The sequence below is a fragment of the Lates calcarifer genome, linkage group LG23, assembly GCF_001640805.2.
Source record: "Lates calcarifer isolate ASB-BC8 linkage group LG23, TLL_Latcal_v3, whole genome shotgun sequence".
NCBI classification, from domain to species: Eukaryota; Metazoa; Chordata; class Actinopteri; family Centropomidae; genus Lates; species Lates calcarifer.
Genome location: NC_066855.1, coordinates 15,530,139 through 15,546,758, shown reverse-complemented (window position 1 = coordinate 15,546,758; position 16,620 = coordinate 15,530,139). Strand labels below are relative to the sequence as shown.

Below are 16,620 nucleotides of genomic sequence, written 5' to 3'. Positions count from 1 at the left end.
ACGAAAAGGGGACGTGCGCCTGAGCACCAGATTGTTGCCAGACCCTGATCTGATAAAGCACCTCCGATAACCAATTTAACCTGTTTGAGTTGATGAGAATTTGACTCTACTCATCCCTCCATCGAGATGGTGGAAGATAAAAAAATTTACAACAACACTTATGCATGTCCTGGGGATTTCTACTGTATAAATAGGAATAGATGTGAACTTCCACTGCAACACTGGCACCATTAAAGAGAAAAAATGAAAAAAAGGAAAGAAAAACACTTATGTATCCTGCCTACACAGCAAATAAAACACAGTGTCAAATTAAAAATATGTTCCCCAGCACACCCACGCACTAACTTAATTGAGTATTCCCAATTGTATGTGTAAGCCTGCTGCTTGGGTATATATCAGAGGAACACTGCACATCGTTTTGCACTAATAACCGCAGATTCTTCTTCACTTCTCAACTACAATCTCATTCTGCACCTGTTTACATTTTACAGATATCTGCAAAGACGTGCACTGGAAAACAAGTTTGTCATTTTTACATCACATTTCATAAACTGCCACAAGTTTATCACCCCAAAATATTTTAGAATAATGTCAGGGACCCCATTTCAAGGAAGCTCACAATTTCATAAAAACTGATAAACAAGTCATAACTTCCACTGGTTAGTTGTTTTTTTGTAACTGGCCCACCTAGTTTTCCACCAAAACTGCTATGACTCAGACAGAGTGGGGTATCAAACCCCCTTCACCCCCCACCTCATAACAGACAACATCCTTCATTGTGGTACGAGTTGGTGGAACTTGGTACTAACATCGAAATGATTCAGGGTCGTCTGCACCGAAACTGCGCACACACTCCCTGCGTGTGGTTTGGGATAAAAGGCTCCTGAAAAAGTATAAATATATGTAGTGCACCTGTAGGAAAATAACAGTCATTTAGGTTACTTACTGGCATGGTGGGTAGAGCGTGAGTATAATATTGTTATTGCAGAAAAACGTCCATTAAATGTAATTTATCCACTTCCTCCCCTCACTACACTCTCAGATGACTCTCAGCTGCAGCTGCACATTGTCTTCTTTCTTTGTAAATGCAGGTGTATACTGAATATCTTTGCAGTTTAGATTCATGCACCTCTTCCTTTTCACACTTACTATCGTACTATCTCACTTTTCAATTTTGCTACAGTGTTTTGACAATTTGTGTCAGAGACCTGGGTAAGACTGTAACACCTTTCTCTCATGGTCTCATGTATTAAAACTGATGTGTGAACACCTGCACGGGTGCACGCAGGGACAAACTTTAACAGGGGTTTCTCAACCATTGCCTGTTTTAGAAAATATGTGAAATGAGGTCCCTTGTTGTTTTTGTCTCTGCGTCTAAAAATACTTTGCACATTTGCCAGCATGCGTCTGTTCTTTTGCATTTATTTTTGTTTGTTTCCTTTTTCTTTGCTCCTGTGTGTGTGTGTGTGTGTGTGTGTATAACTGCACACGTACATACTGTACAATGTGCATTACAGTGTGTAGGAGGGGTGTGATAATGCCAATGCAGCACTGATGAAAAGCTTGTGTGAGTGAATTGATCAGGTACAAGAGTATATATATGAGTGCGTGTGTGGGAGATGAAGTGTGGGCTGAAATCTGACCCCTGATCTGATCAGACGTTTCAAAGAGAGAGCCGTCACCACAGCTGCCTGTGAGATCTGAGCTCCTCTTTGTTGCCGAACACTCAGAGCTATAATAAATGTTCTTTTTCAAATCTGCTGGAGCTCAGTCACGCACATTAAGGACACGGCCTCCAGGGAAAACGTACACTCAAATGCACGGTGGTCAGCAAGATGAGCCTCTAGTAAATATTCCCATAAATGTGTCTCTGTGTGGTTGTGTTTTCTGGAAGGAGGATGTTGATAGCACTTTAAAGAAACTGAATGTCGGTCTTCATTGCTTGCCTTCAGCCTCTTGGAGAACATGTGTTAAACGACCATCAGACCACGGTGGGGGCTTTTCACACTCTGCAGTTTATACTCTGTCACACCCAACTTCTGCTATGTGCATGAAGCACTTTCAGCTGAGCACAGAGAGGTGTCAAACTGTCCTCACACCAAGCCACAGTGCAACAAACATCCAGTGACGTGTTTTGCTACACAGTAACGTAGTGCGTCTTATTATACTTTTGGGGCTAATTATCTATTTAAATGTAAAAATAGATTTACAAATGTTACACTCTGCTGTTCAGAAGTCAGGGAAAATTTAAGGCAGAATTAAACTTCCAAAACATACCATTATTATTATTATTATTCTTTGAATTTCCACAAAAAATGGGAAATTATCATGTTGTGATTTATTGGAAATGGCTCTCACTTTCTGAGAGCTGAAGAACGATTAGTCAGTCACTCGCTATACTGAAATTTGGGGGTGGGGGTTGGGGGGTGGCACATCGTGCCTGCAGTGTGGCTTGTGGTTGGTGAGGGGAGTGTTGTTCATGTAGTATTAGTTATGTGTGAGGCAGATGAAAATTCACAAATGTCGTCATGAAAAATGCGACCGGTAGCAGAATTAGCTTCTCTTACAAAAACTGGTGGAAAGAGCAGGAAGGAGAGAGAGGTGGTAAAGAAGGTAAAATATTACAGAAACAAGAAAGTGCACAAATGGAGGATTAAGCTAAATTTGATATGTTGTTAGAAGGTGAAAATGTGCATCTGTTCATGAATTTCTTAGTTGTTAGCTGCACAAATTTCAACATATCAGAGAAAATAATCAAAGACAAAATTGAGTCTAAGTCTCAATTTTAAATAACACCAATTTCCTCCAACTGCATATCCTTCAGATTATAGAGTGCTGATGATAATTAGGGCAAAGGTGTTGGGTTAATATAGCTCCAAAACACATACATAATCTTCCAGGTCAATCTGTGCAGTTTACACTAAATGAGCCCAATTACAAGAAAAAGCACCAGGAAACAAGGTATAGGCACTGTAGGTTTTCAGTGGGAGTGAGTGATATTAGTGAGTAAAACCAAAAGGTGGCCAAGGTCTGGAAAAAACAGTAGGCTTCCACCACATGCTCACTAAAAACTCTTGCCTCTCTGCCGCACAGTATACTTTCAGTTTGCTCCCCATCGAAACACTTGCGGGGTTTCATTGTGTGGGAGTGAGCTGCCCAACTTGCTGTGGTTTTTTTTTTTTTTTTTTTTTTTACCTGTGACACCTTGTAAGCAAACAGTCATGTAGTGCCTGTAGGCAATTTCACAACAAGGGTATGAAAATAAGCTACTTTCTTTCCTCTCAGAGCAAGTTGAACACATTTCCCTTGTTGGCTGAAAGTGACAGAGAAATGAGTGGAAACACAACAGCTTGAATACTCACTACTGCTTTCATTTTGATGGTTTTCTGGTGTGGAAGATGAAAAGATAGAATGATGAGCTTGGACTTCCTGCCTCACAGAGATGTCCAACAAATACGGAGACATGAGGAAATGGACAGGAAGGCGTTCTACTCAATGCCTACGCTGCCCCCTGCTGCTCAGACTAATCTCCTGCCAAATCTCCTTGAGCAAATGTTTAATACAGTAACAGTGGTGTTGCAGCTGAATGCAACATAAAGGAGAATATATTCGCTAAATGCAGCTTTTGTGCCCAAACCTTTATTAATGCTGTGTTTGAACCCAGTTAGCCAGCGATGGAGAGCTCAACTGCTTTCTAATGAGGCCTCTAGAGGTCAGCCTGAACACAGCACGGCAGGAGAATAAATACACAAAATGAGCTGCAGCTTCTGGTAAAACATTTCTCCTTTTGCTCTCATCCTGCTGTATAAGATGATGCTCCTTAACCAACATCTCCTCTGCCTTTTACTCGCGCTTTCCCTCCACCCCCCCCTCCCTCCTTTCTCCCATCGCTGTGGTCACTTACTGCTCATCTCCCACCTTCTTTATCCACTCCACATCGCACTGCTTGCACGGAGAAGTCATTTCCTGCCGAAGTAGAGCGTGAAATTAGATTAGCATGCAGGTGCTGGTGGAATATTGGACAAAATCTGACAGCAAGAGCCTGTCGAGACAACGTGTTTGAGGGTAACATTCAGAAAAAGGTGTGTGAGATGGTGTGTCTTTGGATTGATAATTATTCTTCAAGCATATGTGTGTATACCTGTGAAACTGTGATCTTTTGGGCTTTATGTATACATATAAAGCCATTAAAGAAGCACTAATTTTCAGCCATAGTGCTCCAAGCAATGGAGGAGTTACTTTATTTGGAAAGTTGAGATTTTGCTCTCATGTTAACTGGCTAATAAGATTAGGCATAGAGGGGTAACAAATCAGTTGTAAGAAGAGCTTAAAGGTGCCATATACAAGTTATTGCTATCGCTACATAGCCAGTGTTAGCAATAATAGCTGTTTACTTATCAGTCTACAAGAAACATTGTGAGTTCAGCATCAAACTTCATTCCTTAACTTGCTTCCTTTTGCCTCCTTGACTCTTTGTGAGCAAAGGAATGTTATTGTTACTGTAAAAATATCGCTTACAGGCAATTTAACTACATCATAATTATTGTTTAGTTGGCATATGTGGATATTGTAGAGAAAAATGATTTAATAAACACTTGCTTTGACATCTAAGAGGTTGGCTTTGATATGGGCTTCTGCAAACTTCACTTCATACATCTTACAAATCATTTTAGGATAATTCAGGGAATGCATCATAAGAAAGTACTGGGGTTGGTTCCTCATAGTTGCTCTTGCTTAGTCCTTGACATTGCTAAAATTGTCCTGATGCAGTAAACTCCACCCATGTGGCACCCCAAGCACAAGCCTAAAACAAACCAACACTGACCCTCTCCCTCTGGCTGTTCTGCAGCTGTCTCATCTCCTCCTTCAGTCTCTCGCACTCTGCCTTCAGCTCCTCTTCCCGCTGACACGCCCCCTGGGCCTCGTGCCGCGCCCCCTCGAGCTCAGCCTCCAGCCGCTGCAGCTTCAGGTCGGACAGTGCGTCCAGGCTGCGGGAGCTCTGAAGGGTCAGCGCTGGGCAGTCCAGCACTGGGTGGGGGGAAGAGAAGTGTCGTGGGAGACAAAGAATAAATGTAGACTTGAAACACAAAAGACAACATTGCGTTTTCATCACTTTTCCCCTGACTAATGCAGCCTTCTGCCATCCACGGTTGTTGTACAATAGATGAGTATGAAAGAGCAAAAGAGAAGACTTCTTCCAAGGGCAGCATCTTTCAGTTTGTACCTGGGTGATGTGATCTGCGTGGGCATGTTAGTGATTCAGCTCCGCTCACACAGACTCAGTCGTTGAGCCAGAAGACACTGTAACAGCGGAGCAGTATCATCTTTTATATCCCAGCTCCTCCTGCCTCCTTACCAGCACACTTCTACTGTATGTGCAGTCACAGGTACACACATGCTGTACACAGTCTGCGCTACAAGACATTGTCTCATATTCACCCTCATTCATACACGCCCACAGTCATTAATCAATACAGTACATTACTACTTCCTCACACATAAAGAACAAAAAACACTTGTTTTTCCAAAGGAGGATAGCTTCTCTTTGTCAAGGTGTACCATCAGCAGGTATCTGCTGAGGTGACAGTGACACATTTCCTCCATGTTTCCATCAGCCACCCACATCGTCAAAGAGAGCAAAGATTAGCATCTACTGGCTCCAGAACAGCTTAAGTTTAACAGAACCTCCTCTACAGCAGTAGTGGACTGCATATTTTATCTTGAATTCAGGGCTGCAGTCTGAAAATGAAGGAACCTGCTGAGCTGGTGAGACTGTTTAGCTTTGTAATACAAAATCTCCTCAGTGATTTAGGATTTTATTCACATGCTTTTGTTTCTATCATGAGTACAGTGAATATAGTTTTGTAGTGACCCTGACTTGTTTGAAGCAACTTTGAAACTTCTTACATTTCTGATGCTTGAATTAATTTGCATTGTAATAAGTCAAATTATCACAGGTTTTCTAGCATTTGGTAACGCAGTCTAGTCACAATGGAGATTGCTTTGCAGTGCAGATGGAAGCAACAGGCTGAATAATACAGAGAAATCCTCAAATTTACAGTAGCAGTCACTCCACTCAGAGTGATTTTGAAGCCAGAATGATTGAATATCAATCATGAGCGCCCGCATAGATCACAGGTCTCTTTTTCCACGACTGTGACTGGGGAGTTGGAACAAAATGTTCAGGCTGGTTCTCTCCAACAGGCCGAGGATTAACCTGACCTCAATTAAAACGCTTTCCGGACAGATTGTTGGATGTGATTAAAGATTGAGTAATAGAGAGGAGATGAGCAGTGATTAACAGTGATAACATGATATCTGGGCCTTTTTTTTTGTTTCAAGCAGACTTGTGGTTGATAGATAAATGTCTTATCTTGTTGTACTCTGCAGTAATTATCAAAATGAAGCAGCTGACATACTGCATTACAGATGAAGATCAGTAGTATTACATAAACCAAAATACTGACCTTCTGAAATCTGTACATTACATTTGCAACACATAGATTAATATAAATGCAAGGCAAGTGTATTTATATAGCACCTTTAAACAACAAATGTGCTTTACATAAGATATAAAAAGGCATTAAGACAAGTTATAAAAGAAACACATGACAAACATGGACAGGTTTTTCTCAGTCCTGCCGAGACTGAGACTTTGATCAGTGCACCAGTGCTTATACGGCTCCATAGTCACTTTGTGATATTATTATATGCATCTGTGTGTTATCACCATAATTAGATAAGCAGATAAACACCCTGAGTGAGAGCTGACAGTCTCTTACTGTGTGAGTCTGGGCCGGCGTGCAGCTGCAGATACTGCATGTCTTTGCTGTGCAGCTGCATGTTGAGTTTCTGCAGTGAGTTGTCTCTCTGCCTCAGAGCTGACTCCAGGTTCAGGATACGCTCGACATGCTTCTCCACCAGGCTGGTCTGTAATCACACACATTTTCAATAATTAATTTGAAACCGCCAGTTACATTGCCAGTACACAGTATTCAATTATTGACAGTGGTTATGTGCATTCTTCAGCATCTATGGCCTGCACCACACAGCCTGAGATGGAACAAAACTTTGCCTCTTTTTAAGCTGCTAAAAACCACTTTGTGAACATGTCCAAGGCTGCTAAATATCAGTATCATTTATCTCCATTCATGTCCTAACACTGATATTACACTACTGATATTGGCAATTTGCATTATTCAGTTTATCAGAAAATGTTTGATTTATGTACAGCGGAAAAACAGTGAATAAACTGGCCTTCATCTACAATAACAACATCAGGAGTGTTACAAATGTTACAGAACACATAATGAGAGATATTAAACCATCCTGGCATCACATGGAAACACAATAGATCATCAGGGTTGATTCCCATCTGCTGTGCTGATGCCACAATTTGGACACATCTACAATATGTCAGTGTTCATGTATGTTTCTGTGTTGATCAGCAGGTTGAGCAGAAGCTGAAATCTTTGTTTTGTTTTTCATTGTTAAGAAGGCAAGAATGTAAGAGGAAAAAAAGCTAAAACCTAAAATAAAACAGAAATGTAGGAACATGCGCTCACACAAAAACAATCATATATATATATAGAAATATTATGTGAGTGAGTGAATGAGTGAGTGCACTGCTGGAAGGTTAAAGATCAGTGAGGCCCAGTAGGTAGATGGAGCCATATTAACAATGGCAGCCACAGCTTTAGGTGACATTGACACGGGGTCAGTCCTTAGCAGGTGGCAGTTCCAACATAGTTGGCGCACCTCATCCCTTAATCACTCTGACCACATAAAACTGCTGAGGCTGCTCGGCATGAGCTGCTCATCGTACTTCACTCTCATATGCGATGGTTTATTATCACAGAGGGGATCTTGGGAAGAGCAGCCAGCCAATCTGTTCAGTTGGAAGCCTCTACCTGGTCTGGATCGACTTTGATTTGTAACCGGTTACAGTAACGTGCTCAAAAAAGAGAGATTCTCACACCCTGAAATCTACCAACAAGATGACTTACAAAATAAAGCTGAACGCTAATTTTAGTATGTTTTAAATAGTAGGAACATTGAGGATGTTGTGGGGATAAGAGTGTGTGTTCTGTGTCAGAGGAGAAATTTCACTGAATGACTCTAAAACAGCTCTTTTCTCTGAAGGACTGGTTGCTCAGAATGAGACATAATGAAAAAAGTTTTCTCAGAAGGCAATTACTTTGAAATGAGCAGTGCATTCTACAGTGCACAATCAAAGTGATGCACTCCAGTTTGTCAAGTGTTTTTCTGAAGTTTATCTTGTTTCAGGTTGGAATGTGAAAGTATCGTGAGGAGAAACAAAGAAATGCAAATATAGTTTTAAAACTCATTTATATTCATAGATCACTATTCCTCTATTTACCACTTATTCTTCATGGTGTAGTTGTAATTTTAACCTTTAACCTGTATGAGTTGGATGGACAGATGGACTTCTTTTATAGCATAAAATATTATAAGTGATGCATGGGGAAAAAGTTGAGAGGTTTCACATTTTATTTTGAAACAAGAGAACTAGAGGTGCTGAGATATTTGATAAATACATCAAAATTTTCTGATTGTTTTCAGGGAGTTTTAGGGTAAGGTGGTACTGTGAATGGCCAAGATATCCTATCCAAACATATCCTGACTGTTAGCACCGAGCATGGTACAGCGCAACTTGAATGCACTGCACTAGATGATCAGCACTGAGTACTGAGTAAACACCCACATTTTACAAACTCCCTCCAGAGCCACAGATGACAATTTGATGGGAGGAGAATTTGTGGAGTGTCCCTTTAAATGGTAAGCACGTGTTTGAGTCCTGAATCCCCATCAGCTTCAGGACCTTTGGACCAAACTGTGACGGAGAGAGTTACTCCTTCAGAGGACAAACACAATGTCAGAAAAACAGACAGAGATGCAATTAGCATTCTCTGCTGCCTCACCATAGCAAGGGCATAAGTGTTGTGTGTGAGACACATATTTAATGAAAACATGGTATAAACTGAGAGCCATGAAGAATCAATCAGAATCAGATGTCGACAAATACACTACATTAACTATATAAACACCCACATATGATTGTTGAACATCTGATTTCATAACCATGAAAGTTTACTTGTCATGGGGGTTGTATGAGTTTTTGTTCTGTGGGCTTTTAGCAGAAAATAACAGATTCTCCTGTGTTGCATTTTGGGAAATGTAGGTCAAACATTTCTGGAGTTTAACCAGCTTTCTCTTTAATCCCTTGACTTTTGTTTTCTTTTTGTGTGTTTTGTGCCTATATGAGAGTAAGAATGGAAGACAGACAGCGATGGTGATGGTGATGGTGGTCATTTTTTGGCATCTCTGGACAAAATTCCTTAATTGTCTTTCAGCATATTGTAATTCAAGTGGTCTGAGAGGAAACTAGACTTCTGCACTTCCTCTTGGCTCTGTTTTCAGGCTCTGGAAAAATCATGGGAGACTGGTCTTTTCAAAAGGAGAGAGCGTTCACATTGGCTGCAGATGTGTGTGCATGTCCCTCCAGATGGGTATGTGTCAGTATTGGAAGCCTTTCAGAGAACTTGACTGTGCAGGCCAGTCCAGTCCTTCGACACTAAACTAGAAAAATCAGTTTCTTTATGGTGCTTTGTGCAAGGGGCATTGTCATATTGAAATAGGAAAGGGGTTTCCCCAGCATATACAGGTTGTCCACATACTTTTGGCCATGCAGTGTATTCGGTGAATTAACTAAAAAAAGATAACATTTTAATTTCCTATTCATGATTTTAAACCACGTTGAGCTTTACATTTTATATTCCCCCTCATCTTCAGGGTGTGAAACTGTAAGAATTAATTAATGGGCCATATGGCTCGTGCGTAAAGCGCCTGTAAAATAACGAATGCAAAACGCAACGAAACTGAATAATGTCTCTGACCATCTTGTCGAGATCCCTCTGGAGGTTGCTCTTCTCCATGTGGATCTTCTCGTAGGCCTGGATCACATCCTCCAGCTGCTCCTCTCTCTCCTTCCTCTTCTGAAGCTGAAGCCGAGATACAGAGAAAGAGAAAGAAGCTGAGAGTGATGAAAAAAAAAAAGCCTTGACACACATTTACTTTTTTCCCCTTCTTTGTCGGTTTTCAAACTTCCTCATGAAGATGGAGGGAAAAAAACACACCAAAAGCTTCCATTGTGAGAGTCATCAAATGTGTCTCTTAAGAATCTGTTGTGTAACCTAGCAAATTTAGGACACTGAAATCCTGACACCTCAGCATGTAGCAACGCCTCCCCCATCTCAACAAATGGATAAATCATGACTTCAACAATAACATTGAACACAATTAAAAAGTCCCGCTGATCTCCTCTCCTCACACTGTGGGTTAATAAGGGGGTGAATATCAGTGGATGCCATAATCACACACCATCTGACACGTCTGACGACAGTGACACCAAATTGAGTGAAATGAAGAGATTTTCAGAACAAATGAGGATAAGATGTGGAATTTTTTTCTAAAAATTGGGAGAATATGGTCACTTGAGATGACAGAGAGCGAGAGAGGGAGAAAGGAAGATAAACAGATAAAGAGCCGGCGAGGACAAAGAGGCATGTTGCTGCTGTGTGCCGGAGCACTGAGGTCTACTCGGTGTGTCTGTGGTAACATATGCTGTAGAAAAAATGGCACCAAGGTGACGACATCTTGTCAGCAGCATTGTGACTGAGGAGAGCAGGATCACTCCGGACAAACACACAAAGACAAAACGTTCCCAAATTCTAAAGATGTTCTCATTATCACCTTTTAAATGCTCACTTTAGTCTGGGGGCTGTAAGCGGGATTGGTTTGTTGTGTTAAATGGCTCTTAGGTTCAGAGCTTGTCTGTTTTGCTCTAGTTTTTTAGTGAGTATTTTTAGTTTAATTGGTCTTTTACAAACAGGGGTAGAAAACACTTGATATGATTGCAGTGTGGAACATGCTTTTTCCACTTCCTCTGTAAAGTAATGAATTCAGGGCATGCCAGTTTAAATCTCGATTCAGTTTAAATACACCAGAGAGGAGGCAAAGGATGGGAAGGGTCACCAAAATTGGACAATTTCAAGAACAGTTTTGGTTTATTACAGCTCGTCTCATCAAAGTAAAACTAAGCTTACAGAACACTGTGACAAAAGCCAGATTTCCACCCAAATGTAGTGCAGATTTTAACCACATTCAATCATTCACTGCAAATGAATGCATGTTTCCATCCACAGCTGTATTTGGTCCATCAATATGAACTGATATGACATTACTGTTTTAATGTAATGAAGGTTATTGTCTCTTCATTACTCCACGCAGACCTGATTCACTAAGGCTGTTTCCATTTCACTTTGTCGCATTGCATAAGTCAATGCAACACTCAGGGAATTTGTTACCGCAAATGCACTCATGTTTCCAAAGTTAGTAAAGTTTAGATTGATATTGCTATGAATGTGACTTTTCTAAAACAGTTTGCTGATGCCTGTACTCCACTATTTTTGTTCAGTTTGTCCTTTTAACCCCTGACCAGGGACTACGGATGAAAATGATCCTTCTAAATTAAATCAGACTCATTTACAAACAAACAAAACCAAACTATGTAAATTATTATCCAGTAATCATTATCAGTTCCTTGTAAGCAAGACCTGACTCAGAACCAGCCTGAGTTTGGCCATTGATCATATTGTATTTAGTCAAACTGGGCTCAGGTAGAGTCCCTCTCTGTTGCTGCAAGTCTCTGGTCAGCTTGTCACTGTGTCTAACACTCTGTCGGCTCTGATCACATGGTGGGTCATAATTATTTCAGGAGAAAAATGGGCTTTTAAAGGCGAGATGGAGAGAAATGACATGTTTTTCTGCTCTTCTCAACCACAGCTGCATGTAAGATGCGTGCCTGTGTTGTAGTTCTCTCTATTTGGATCAGGAAGAAGAACTGTGTTTTGGATCATGTTTAATTGTCTTCAGGTCTATTTCAGACCAGTTCTGACAGGTTTATTTTAGGTCTCTTTTTCAGTCTTTTCTCTTAAGAAAGAAATGTATGTATTTGTTCATTCACTGGGTTTATGTATTCCATGGATCAGTAGAATAGTTCCCAGATTTTAGAAATCAGCTTGATGCATGCAACGTTATTATTACTGATCTCCCCATCATTCAGTGATCCTTTATTATTATCCTTTAATGTGAGAATATGCGGAAATTCCTCTATCTAGAATACTATATTATCCATACTGTATCACGGCAACAGTTGCAGTTATTTAGTGTTACCTTTTGCTCATGCCATGTTTTAACACCAAATTTCATAAATTGAGCATAAACTAAATATTGAAAGACAGAAAGGAGTCACTGCTCTAATTATGCCCAGATTAACCTGCTGGGTCGACTTCAAAAATCTGCTGCTGGATCCTTATCAACCCTGCATTTCTTAGTCTTTCTTTCTTAGTACTGTTTTTCACTGGAATAATATCTGGTTTACTACCAGATTGGCTGTGTGCTAATTAATTTTAGAAATATGCAAAATACAAACATAAAAATGAAATAACAAAGTTCTTAAAACAAGATTTCAACTCAGTGACTCTCCTGAAGACCAAGTATGCAGGACCTATTTTAAGGTCTATCTGTCAGTTGATATTGTGCTTTAGTGGTATATGTTTCCAAGCACTGTGCGAAAGGCGTCTGCCTGAAACATCCATGTAATGTATGAATAGGCATTTTAAGTGCAGTGCTTTCCTAAGAAAACTATAGTCTGTACATATGGGGGTTGAGAGCATTGATTCATTATCTGATACATATTCCAAAACTAATTGTACACTCATCATGCTTGGTTGGTAGTCTTTGTTGTTGCATGTGCAATTTTATCAGCAACATTTGATATAAAAAACATCATGAGGATTTTTTGGCTTTACACTTCTTTGTGACCTTAAAAGTCCTCTGATACCTTTTCTGACAGAAAATATGTCACCTCTCTCAGCTTCTGGTCGATAAGTGCAAGTCACCACTTTACCAATAGCAAGAGTGTGTGTGTGTGTGTGTGTGTGTGTGTGTGTGTGTGTGTGTGTGTGTGTGTGTGTGTGAGTGAGAGAGAGAGAGAGAGAGAGAGAGAGAGAGAGAGAGAGAGAGAGAGAGAGAGAGAGATGGGGGCAATGGGGGTGGGCGGGGGTCCTGTCCTTGTAGAGCATGCTCAGTGAGCCGTGGCACATTTCATCACTCTGAATGGCCGGTGTCAGAGCCGTGTGACCTTGTGTGTCCCGTGCTAATCGTTTCTGCTGCTCCCATAAACCATTTCCTTCCTCCTTCTTTCTCTTCTCTTCTCTTTACCGCTGCCGCTACCAGTTTTACCGCTGCCTTCCTGTGTCAGTTGGTTCTCATTTCTATTTCCCCACACTCTTGTTCACACAGCCATAGAAATAGTGGAGTTACAAGTGAGGGAAATGAGTAGTCCAAGCACATTATGGGCACTGCCATTCTCCCCGCACACTCTAGCACATTTTTGGATGGGAGTGACACAGTATATAGTAGAACTGTAGTATTGTACTAACTCTTCTTAGTCCTTCTTCTGCCTATGTGTTCCACTGACCATATATATATATATACATTTATACTCTAAAACATGCTGTATGTATGTTAAATAATAGCAATTCATGAAAAATGAAAATATGTGATCTCAACATACTCTGCAGGATGTGTTAGACGTGTTGTCTTCATGTTTTTTTTTCTTCATGCGTACACATTCAGCAAAATCTTGGCCAGGTTCAGTCCCAATTATACCATGTTTCAAAAATAGAACACCAGTGTGAAAATCCCATGTCACAGTGCTCCTTGAACGGTTTCTTAAAAACACCCAATCTCTGTAATTTTGCTTGGACAGCAGCTTTAGTGCTTAATTAGTTCTGGATGTCTTTCAGCATATGTCCACCAGGGTTGGCCTCAATTCACTTTTAATTCAATTAATTCACATGCAGGGAGGGATTTCTGCAGAATTTAAGCACTGAGAAAAACCTTTTGGTGTGATAAGGTTTCCTTCTCTCCAGTACAATAAGTTCCTCTTATTTCTCACATATCCCATCGTGCCTCTACCTCCTTTTCCCCCTCTCTCCTCTGCTCTGTCTCGCTCTGTTGTCCTCATCTCCTCCTCTTACCTCGTGGGTCAGGACGTTGACTCTCTGCTGCAGGTTTCCATTTTCTGAGTGCAGCAGCGCCGTCTCCTTGCTCTCAAAGGAGCAGTAGGAGTTAGTGTCCTCCCCAAACTCGCTGATCATGGGGAACTGCAGAAACAACAAGAAAAAGGCATTAAAGAAACATGAAATCGGACATGTAATAATATGGATGTGGTTAAAACACAGTGGAGAGAACAAGATATAGTAAAATAAAAAAGTGAGTGAACCCTCTTTGCTTATTTATGTTTTTGTTTGTTTGCTTATACTGCTTTTTTTTCCTGCTGTACTTTTTGATGATTTCACAGTGGGATCATTAAAGATTCATCATGCATCAACTGCAACTTCTGTTTGGCCCAGATATCACTCACAGAATGAGGGTGTTTTAACTAATGTCATGTTTTTCTCTTGAACTAGATTTTTATCTTTCAGTTCTCCTGAACTAATCACAGAATTTACATAGCAAGTTGTTTTAATCATACTTTATAATTTCATCCCACACAATGAAATCTGGGGAGGGACCATGACTCAGTTGTTCATTAGTCCATCAGCTACTTTGTTTGTCCATCTGTCCATAATTATTAACAAAGCTCTGGAGAGAGAATTTTTCAACATTACACTGACCAGCCCAAGGGTGGGTGCAAAAATGCTCATTTCAACAAATCCCATGAAAAGACCAAAACACACACTGGGTTAATCTGCCTCTTAATGCTTTCTTACTACGCTGTCCTCTCTGTAGTTCTCAGCTCCAAGCCCGTTGCTTTTTATACTGAAGATATAAATCTTTGAAGACACCTCACAAATATATAGTTTCATTTTTAGAACTGTAAGTAGTCTAGTAAATGTTACTCAAACAGGAGTAAATAGTATATTTATCGGGGACTATTTTCAGCTGTGGATGAATACACATTTGGTGCTCTAGTTCCAGCAGCAGGACAGTGCATGTGGGACTGAGTCAAAATAATATAGTGTGTGTTCGTGGTGAGGAAGCAGCATTTCATAATAATGCAGGGAAAGAGGTGCCAGCATGATGTAGCAGGATTACATGGAAGCATTTAATATATGCGTAAATAATTGCATCATATTCAGCTACAATTACACTGATATGACTGATTATGTAATCCGACAGTAACTTTGTAGAAAAGGCGTTAAAATGCTCTACCACATTTACTGTTGTTTTACTTATGAGGTAAACAATTTGTCTCGTTACAATGCTAAACTGTTTGTTAGCAGAATCCTGCCGACAGAACCAACCGCACAAGACAAGTTATATAACTGCATGTGGTTCAATCTAAATGAGCACATTTACATTTAGAGTGCCTACCATAAGCACAGAAAGCTTTTCATTTTCTGTGTGAAGTCATTGCTGCTGATGCAATGTCTATTTGAGGAGCAAACAACCCTTTTCCATTTAGCAGAACACCTCTCTCTGCTCAGTTTAACAGTAAATGTTTGCAACATGGGCTGAACGCCCCAGGGGGCCCCGAGAATTCTCACACTGACAAGCATCGGGAACTCTAAGTCAGAGAACAGCCTCACTTCAAACCATGTTCAAAGCAGCAGGAAGCACTTCCATCTGCATCGTTACAGCAGCTGTGCTCAGGCATCTTGTATTTAGAGAACGCCTGCAGAACCACTCCACAAAAAGGGGCTTCAGGTAATAGAAAATTGCTACTGCACACATGAGGATCTGGACATTTCCGGAGTCAATATTGTGATGTCTGTGTTGTCTACATTGATTATCAGAATCTAAAAACAGGCACATGCTGTATTTACAAAGACGCAGGTGTAACAGCTCCTGCTCCACTACTACAAACAGCTAACATCTGCACCTGTTCTCCCAAAATCAACACCTGTCTCTCTGGGAATGGGCCCTGAACAAACTGCCACTTGTGAGTAAGTCAACAGCGCCATGCCAGCCTGCAGCCTTCAGTAACAGCTGCTCACTAAAGGGATGCAGGATTTCTGTACTGACACATAACGTACGTCAAAAGAGGAAAGACAGAGTCAAACTGCATTTCTATCAATTTGAAAACCTGTAGATCCCAAAATATGTCAAAATACATTCAACTAATCACCTGAATTATGTCAGTCCGATAGAATGAACTCTATCTGTTTTCTGCAGCTGCACAGATATTGAACGCTAACATCACAGAAGATTCAGAATTTCAGTTTCCCTACCAACATCATCCCTTGTAGACCATAATGCAGGAACAGCTTGCATCTTTTTGGAATTGTCTTCCTCAGAATTTCAAGTACAGCAGCCTCTTTGATAATTTGAAGCATTCGTTTCCTCTGCTCTCAAACAAAAAACAAGTGCTAAGCTGCTGGTACTACTCTCTCCGACAGCAGAGACAGTACAGCTTGTTCAACGTCCTCATGTACCTCAAGTAATAGTGGGCGACATAAGCTGGAGGGAAAGTGGGTACATTACAGCTTCATCACCATATAATTCCTAGAATAAGTAGAACACCACAGA

At 40.6% G+C, this 16,620-nt stretch overlaps 1 protein-coding gene across 1 annotated transcript in view; it reads right to left on the bottom strand.

The window, feature by feature from the left end:
* Positions 1-16,620, bottom strand: part of tbkbp1 (TBK1 binding protein 1) — a 55,464-nt gene that overhangs the window by 11,709 nt on the left and 27,135 nt on the right. The window contains exons 3-7 of the mRNA XM_018689483.2: positions 14,127-14,252; positions 9,918-10,022; positions 6,783-6,930; positions 4,826-5,028; positions 3,905-3,966 (exon numbers count right to left, since the gene is read on the bottom strand). Coding sequence (XP_018544999.1) covers positions 3,905-3,966; positions 4,826-5,028; positions 6,783-6,930; positions 9,918-10,022; positions 14,127-14,252 — 644 coding nt within the window. The remainder of the gene's footprint in view (positions 1-3,904; positions 3,967-4,825; positions 5,029-6,782; positions 6,931-9,917; positions 10,023-14,126; positions 14,253-16,620) is intronic.